Raw genomic sequence first — 8,011 nt, 5'->3', positions numbered from 1 at the left:
AACTGCTCTGTTCCTTTGGGAAAGAGATTTAAGATAAAGCCGAATCTGGAAGGCATCAGTGGTGGTGCACCGAGAGCCCCTTATCACCCCCACGGTTTCGGACCTTTCCATCACTCTCTGCCCCGCTCACCCTGGGGCGGGCACCCCCCCCCCCTTCCCCGTGCTCCCAGCGGCAGGGGGGCCGGGAGGGGACCGGCGGGGGGTTGGTGTCCCCTCACCCCCACCGCACATCTGCCGCGACCCCGCCACATCTGGCCACCGCCCCGCCGCGCCCCGCCCCGCCGCGGGGCCGCATCTGCCGGCACATCTGGGCGGGCGCGGCCCCTCCCCGCGGGCACATCTGGCGGCCGCGGGGGGCGGCCCTCCGCCGGGGCGGGAGGAGCGGCGGGTCGGCGCAGCCCCGCCGCCGGCCGGGGCGGGCAGAGCCGGCGCGGCGGGCAGGGGAGAGGCGGCCCGATGGGGCGGCCGGCCGGCAGCCTGGCCCCGCTCCGGCTGCTGCTGCTCCTGGCGCTGGGGCACGCCTGGACCTACCGGGAGGAGCCGCAGGACGGCGACAGGTGGGTGTCCCCCCGCCGCGGACCCCCGTGCTCCTGTTTCTGTGCGTTTCCCCCCCATTCCACCACCTTCTTTTTCTTTTTTCTCCCCTTCTTTTAAATAATCCGACTCACCGCCTTGCAGGGAGGTTTGCTCCGAGAACAAAATCGCCACCACCCGCTACCCCTGCCTGAAGCCCACGGGCGAGCTCACCACCTGCTTCAGGTGAGCGCCGCGGCCGCGGAGGGGGCGCGGAGCCGCGGGGCGCACGCGTGGCCGGGGCTCGGGGCTCGCTGCCCGCGGGGAAGGCGCCGCGCCGCCCTGAGGGGGGAGTGCGGGGGGCACAGGCGGGACGGTGGCAGGCGCGGGGGCCGCGGCAGTGGCATCTGTCTGCCTGCCCCCGGCTCCTCGCTAACCCACCCCGGCATTTCCACCGCCCCGCGCTCTGGGGAACGGATAACTCGGTCACGTCCCTCTCGCGGGCGGCATCTCCCCCGGCAGGTCCCGCTGTTGCCCCAGCGGAAGGTTGTAGTAACTTGCGGCAACTGTCACCTCAGAGGCGACGCTGGAGAGGCTGCGTGTGGTTATGGTTGCCGTATCCTGGCTGTCAGTCATTGGTAACAGTGAGAGGGGCTTCCTCTGACCTGGATGTCTAGGAGGGCATTGGAGCTACGGCTGCATCAGTTGCAGGATAATCAGTGAGATCAACTGGATTCGTGCCACCCGAAAGACGTTTACACTTAGGTAGATGAATCATACCCTCAGAATGAGTAACTTCTTCAGCAACCAGCTCTGGGGGAGACTTCGGCAGAGGCCTCTCAAATTAAGTAAGATGAATCCAAGCCTGAGTTTCCATTTTTCAGTTGTGTATTGGAGAAACATCATCTGTTTTCAGAAGAATTTTAAAGCTGTTTTAATGATGACAAATGTCCAGAACACTTGACAGTAGATGTGCTTTTGGAGAAAAGCATACATACACAAAGTATGAGCACACACGTATCCCTTTACTGATGTCCTCTGATTAGTCCCATCCCCACAGATGAGATGTTCCATCTACAATAGCTGCTTCTTGTGAGAGGTTACTTTGTGGAGGTGACTGTGCTCTGCCTGTGTGTATGTGTGCATGTGCCAGGGAGCCACTTACGTATGCCAAAAATATGATAAGGCACATTGGTGCTTGTGAAAAGTGTTACAGAGATTGTCCATTTCTTCCCAGAGCGTTTTCTCTTTGGCATAAATACCAGAGAGCTGCAGATGCACGGTGCAGCAGTGTTGTGCCTCGCTCACGCGCTCGGGGCTGGTTCATGCCCCCTGGCCGCCACAGCCACCTGGGAAGGTGTCATGCCGCTGCCCAGTTCTCAGCAGCATTAGCATCCTTACAGCCCCTGGGAAGGGCTCTGCGGGGATTTGAGACCACCCTTCCCTCCTTCCCTTATCTTCTCTCTCCTCTCCCTGTGAAGGTGAGGCAGAGCCTGCTTATAAGCAGCTCTGTAGCACGTAGCAGCACTTAGCACTTTTTGGAGAGAGGCAGTGTGTAGGTTTTGCAGGGAAGGAGAGTACTTGGTTGAACCTGCATCATTTCTCTGGTTTGGGAGCAGAGCACTGGGGTGAACAAGGTTATGCTTCAGTTGTTACTGAAGGAAAAAGCCAGAGTAGGAACTGCAGAAAGCAGCACACACATGACCATCCTGCTAGTTACTGCAAGTCCCAAAATCCATCTGAGCAAAGTGGGTCTGCTTTGTGTGTAATGGATGAGGACTTCACAGGCTCCACTGGCTGCTGCGGGCCACCGTGCAAAGAAAGCAGGACTCTGTCTGGCTGCCAAGTCCCACTTGTACTTTCTTTCATCCTTGCTGAGGTATTTCTGACCTTTGGGCTCTGGTTGTGCCGAGCTCTCCCTCCCTCCCCAGCTCTCCCCCTGCACAATCCCAAGCGGTATTCACCATCCCAAACCAGCACAGACTGTGAATGAGCATTTCCAAATCGCTGCATTGCACTCTAGGTTGTTTTGGTTCATGTTTTCAAATCTTTTCTATATCTATGACTGCTAGGGCTGCCTTGCTTTAAAAAAGAAAAAATCAATTTCCATGTAATCATGTGCTTTCAAGGTCTAACCTTTAGGGTCGGGTGAGGAGGGCTCCATCCCCCACCCTGCAAGCTCTCTTTTGTGATGTCCGTATGCACAGGAGCAGAGCAGCATCTCCAAAACGGAGGCGTGCAGCTCAGCAGAGCAGCTCTGCAGGGAGGACATACCTGTGCTGCGATGCGCTGCTGGTCCTGCCCCTCAGAGGTGTGCCACACTCTGGTGGGGACCAGCAGCATCACCCACCCGTGATGGTGAACCTTAGAGGAAGAGCAGCATCCCCCTTGCTCCTGGTAGCAAGGTGTGCTTCCAGCAGGCACATGGGATTAACCTTGGCAGAACACGTTTTAATTTGAGATTCATTAATATTTTGAGGTTGAGGCTGTTAACAAGATGACGGGAAACTTGCAAGTGTTGACAAATCCTGTGGTGCCTCGAGGTGGGTTTTGTTTCGTAGGACATTCAGGTAGTTTAGTATTGAGTTTTGACATCTGGAATGACAGCAAACGTTTAAAAAATGTCAGCTGGACAGAAACTCAGCTGTGGCTTTAGGGAACTTTCACTCCAGGTTTCTGAGTGATTTTGGTGTTCTAATATTTATTCTTACAAAATTTCATTTTTTGTCTTCCCAGACACTTTTTTCACAGCATTTCATGATGACAATAGTTATGAATAATATAGTAATTTATATACATTGTTAGAGGTAGTTTAAAAGGAGAGTTAATGTCAGCTGCTATTTACTATTAGCATACACACCTAATTTCTTTTCTATGTCAAAGTACCTTTTGTGTAGAAATTAAACAAACTGACACAAAATTTATCTCATGTCATAACATGTCAGGCATAAGGCAACTTGCACCACGACTAATGATCTGCTGTGCAATTAGTTAAGTAAAAAAAGAAATACATTTGAAGTCAGATGTCAAAATTCCTGAGCAAAATCAGTTTTCCAAAGCATAAATTCTTGACTGAAAGCAATTTCATCCTTTTATTCCTCCTGCTGGAATCTTTCATGAAAATCAGCATGTTTGCAGAGCACTTCAATAAAAATAGCGTCTTTTCATCACAAAAAATATTTCTTGAAATTTTTTTTTTAACCAGATTTACTCATGAATAAAGATGAGCCAAATGGAGGGCCAAGCCAAAAGTGGGGCCAAGCACTGAGAATATATTGGCATTTTTCCCTGTGGTCATAGCAACCTTGTACATAATTAGATGTATTTTTCCTTTTTGAATGTGTGCAGTCTGGCCCTTGGCTTAGTTTGATTTGTATTTTTTTTTATGTTCTCTGTATTTATTTTCATAAGAGTACAGAGGAACAGATGCAAAAAGCAGTGGGAGCTTGTACAATATCTTTTCAGTGCAAATCTCATTTAAACTCTTGTATGTAACTGCACAAAGTACCCGGTACTAATGGCCTCATCATGTAGGTACAGACAATAAGTTCTGCAGATTTGTTGATAATGTAATAGTCCAGCAAGACTTTGAATACCTACTGTATGCAAAATTCATCAAATTTGATGAAATTTGGGCAGCATGAGAATAAGAGGCTCCAATCATGTGTTACTGTCTTCTCCAGCTACTTGAATGTTACATTAACCTGTTTCACTCTCAGATAGACTTTTAAACAATTTGTTGGCATGTTAAATTGCATGGACATTGCTGCAGTTTTCTTCAGTGCTTCTGTGTGTTATCACTTGCATGGGACAATTCAGTTTGTACATCTGAGCAGCAGTCCTTTTCGTTACAGTCCTTCATTCATGTGCCTTTTAAACAGTCCTACCGTACATTGTTTCTGTGGTCCAGAAGGAAAAGCAGCATCTGGAATAGGCATCCCCTTGCTTTATACTGATCGTGTAGCTGTGTTCCTGTAAGGGGATGGTAGTGGTTATGTCACTTCCAAGTTCAGGAGGCTCAACATCTACTCTGGTACAATTTATCAATTGGAGTTGCTCCCTTTTTAAAAACCAGCAAAACTTGATCACCTAATTAACTGTTGTATATTAGGAGAGCTAAATATTATATTCAGTTAGAATTCAGAGAGTGTAGTGAAAATGATTCAGAAAGACAATACACAGACTTAACAGAAACGTTTGCTAGTGGGAAGCTGTTTGCCCGTCACCAGTTGTAGGAAGAGTCAAGCATGAAAACAGATGGGAAAATGAGAGTATTTGTATCCTCTGACTGTGCAAATCTCTTTGTCTACTAGACACTTAAATATTATTGTAAATTGACTTGAAAGAAATAGTTTTGCTCCTTTTGAGAAAATTTTGATAAAAATAAAGGGCTAAATTAAGGAAACCAGCATGCGTGAATCAGGCAGATGAAAATTTGAACCTGGATCTTTGTAGCCTGGAAGAACACTTTAGTCATTGCCTTCATGGGCAAAGGGAAGGGTTTTTTTTCTTTTATTCAGCTGAAACTATTAGTCAAATTCCCTCTCAGCTTGCAAATAAAATTGACTAAATTAGTTGATGAGACAGATTTTTTTAAACAAATAGACTATTGACGTGGTGAGAGAAATTACCCATCTTTCTCTGACATCACGGTGAGCATTCCCTAGTTCCTGCATTTTTTGCTGAAAATGAAGTGTGCAAGTTCCTCAAGGAACATATTATACCCTAATTCTGTGGTGTAGTGATGGAGGCAGCTTCTGCTCCTTCCTTCTGTGGGTCCAGCAGGGAGTAGGAGGTTTAGAATAAGAGTGCTTGGCAGAATAGTCCTAGCTAATGATGGTAGAATCTTTGTAAAGATGAGGCAAATCTTTACATGTTATATCTACAAATAAGTCCCATGTTGTGGGGCTTAAATCTTGGCTTAGAACTTAATCAGTAACTTTTTTTGTAGTATTTCGCAAGCAAAAGTTCTTTTAAATAGGGTGAACACATTTCAATGTAGGTTGTCAGCTTCTTCATCTGATAATTAACAGCTACAAGTATTTTACAGAGGCCCTCCCTACATTTCAGGTTTTAACTTTTGCTGTGAAAGATTGCTCTACACTTCATAACAAAAAGACAATTCAAATGTATTGCAGAAGAGAATGCGTGTATACTTACACCCTACTTAATTCTGATGCTAACCAGAGATCGCATGCCTCAAAAAGCATTTCTTTTTACTCTCTTGAATGCTGATATTGCTGGTGCAGCTTACTATTTTTATAGACTGTATCATTTTGCACATTCTTAAAAGATAAAAGTAATTGCAAGTAAGTTGGATTGTAGCTGTTTCACAAAAAGCAGCACTTTCACTAATATGCCCTTGGGGACCATATGCAATTCCTGGTTCCCAGATACTCGACGAGCATGTTGCAGAGCTTTCCAACAGGAAAAAAATTGCTGTATACAGTTTTGAAGCTTTCAGCTGGAGTAAGCAAGGATGACGTTCTGTCATCTTATCTTCTGACTTTTCTTTTTAGAGATTTCTTTTTTATTGTTGCCGTTGTGTTTCCTCTCTGAAGTTTTGCTGACCATTTCAGTTTTAATAGAATTGAAAGAGCCCCAATTGATATATTATAATACAACAGTAAAACCAAGACACTTATCTGATTAGAGCAAAGTACTGCTTAATCTCCAGTTATCTTGCAGGGAAATGCACTCCATGGTGGAATTTTACTGGAAATTTAAGAGAGGATATGATTTCGAATTTTGTTCTGGTTTTAGAAAACTAAACATACACAACAGCTGTAATTCCACGTCTGCCAAAAGAGTTTCTTTACGTTTCAATGAGCTGGCAATTCTTCTTTTGCATGTAGTTCAGTGGTGAAGTGCCACGAGCTGCGAACTCTGTGCATCACTCAGGGTAGCATCAGCATCTGGAACATGCCCATGTAGACTGCGAGCGCTACTGAAAAGAGCTGCAGCAATGCTGCTTGGTGATCGGATTGAAAATGGGGAGTGTCAGAACTTACGAATTTATTCATCCTATGAACAAGCCTGTGAATATGCATATAGTATTGGGCCTTTTGAACTCCGTATCAAACCATCATCATGCTGATGTGTTCAGCAGCTCTGCGATGTGGCACATCTGTGGAATGAGTGCTGCTCTCCGAGTCTCACTGGTACTAATTTTAGTGATTCATTCACTAGCATGGTGTTTATGAAGAGATGTAACAAACATAAGTGTTCCCCTAGTTAAAAAGTTTTTGTTGTCTATTTTATATATACATTTAAAAAAATCCTGGAAATTGTCATCACAGGTAGACTTTCGTACATATGAATAAATAAAATTTTGCTTCAGTACACTACTTTTTTACAAAACAGTGTATGCTACAATGATGCTAAGACATTTTTCCCAGCTTTCCTAGATTTTTTTCCTCGCTATTACATTGAAAGTAGCACTTTTAAGCATCATGGTTCTGATTGTAGTCAGTGCTTAGTTTGATTCGATTTCCTTTGCTGTGATTGCCAAGGGAACCGATTGCTTGCTGTTACTGAGACACATTGTGAATATCTGCCGGTTAAGAGTAACACCAATGCCACCCACGTGTCTGTAGGTTTCCATACCACATTTGGGTGGCTGTGACTTTCTGGGTCGCTTTGCTGTCTCAGGTGCTAAGGCTAAGGATCTTAATTCTTACTGAATTTCAGTGAGGTTAGGGACACTTGAGATCTCAGCAGATGTGGATGCTACTGGCTGGAGCAAAGCCTCTTGCAGCAAAACATGGTGCTGCTGTGGGTTTACTGTACAGTGTCTCCTCTGTACAGTCAGTTCACTCCAAAATGTACCAGTATAATTAATGATCTTTCAGAACATTGCATAATTACTGTGAGTGGTGCACTGAGGTAGGATGTGCTACAGTTAAAGGATGAGGTCTGGCAAATGGTTGTTCGTGTAGTCCAGAAGTTTTTGATGTTCATATCAAAGCAGTTTGGAGAATTTTAAAACTGGTAAGCCAAAAGCTTTATGATAAGTGCCCTCCTTGGTGGTTTGATCGATAATGAAATCCAGGTGCATTGCATTATGGTTTTCATCTACAGAATATAGGGTTAAATATGAACTGATTTTCCCGGACATGTCGTCTAGCTCAGAGACTCCAGACAAACAAAATAGTAGCCTCAGGGCCTCCTGTGGCTGATACGAAATACGTAATAAAAATAGGCTGCCAAAGGGAATATGACTTTTGTAATTATCCTAAGTATTGTATGTGCTCCCTAAGGTCAGGCTGCTTTGTCCTTAAAAAAGTGATTGCAGTCTCTCTTGCTAACAGCAGGATGTTATTAATACTTGTATTACTGCTCCCATTGTGATAGAGACCCATTGAGCTGGGTTGTTCTGTACTGACCGCAGTCAAAACGGGCAAGACAGAAAAGGCAGGAATGGAAGGATAAAGATACGGAGCAGCAAGGAAGAGAAAGGAAAAAAAACCCCAGGGGCATGGAGCAGGCAGAAAAAAAA

The 8,011-nt window shown here is 45.6% G+C and overlaps 1 protein-coding gene across 3 annotated transcripts in view; it reads left to right on the top strand.

The window, feature by feature from the left end:
- The first annotated feature begins 454 nt into the window (after positions 1-454).
- The window catches only part of CCBE1 (collagen and calcium binding EGF domains 1), a 104,694-nt gene continuing 97,137 nt past the window's right edge, over positions 455-8,011 (top strand). For all 3 annotated transcript variants that reach the window (XM_076362593.1, XM_076362594.1, XM_076362592.1), the window contains exons 1-2: positions 455-557; positions 679-759. In XM_076362593.1, the coding sequence (XP_076218708.1) occupies positions 457-557; positions 679-759 (182 nt within the window). In that variant the 5' untranslated portion in view covers positions 455-456. The remainder of the gene's footprint in view (positions 558-678; positions 760-8,011) is intronic.

The sequence above is a fragment of the Aptenodytes patagonicus genome, chromosome Z (assembly GCF_965638725.1).
Source record: "Aptenodytes patagonicus chromosome Z, bAptPat1.pri.cur, whole genome shotgun sequence".
In the NCBI taxonomy this organism is placed as follows: domain Eukaryota; kingdom Metazoa; phylum Chordata; class Aves; order Sphenisciformes; family Spheniscidae; genus Aptenodytes; species Aptenodytes patagonicus.
The sequence above is the reverse complement of the archived record's forward strand: the minus strand, read 5'-3'. Positions and strand labels throughout refer to the sequence as shown.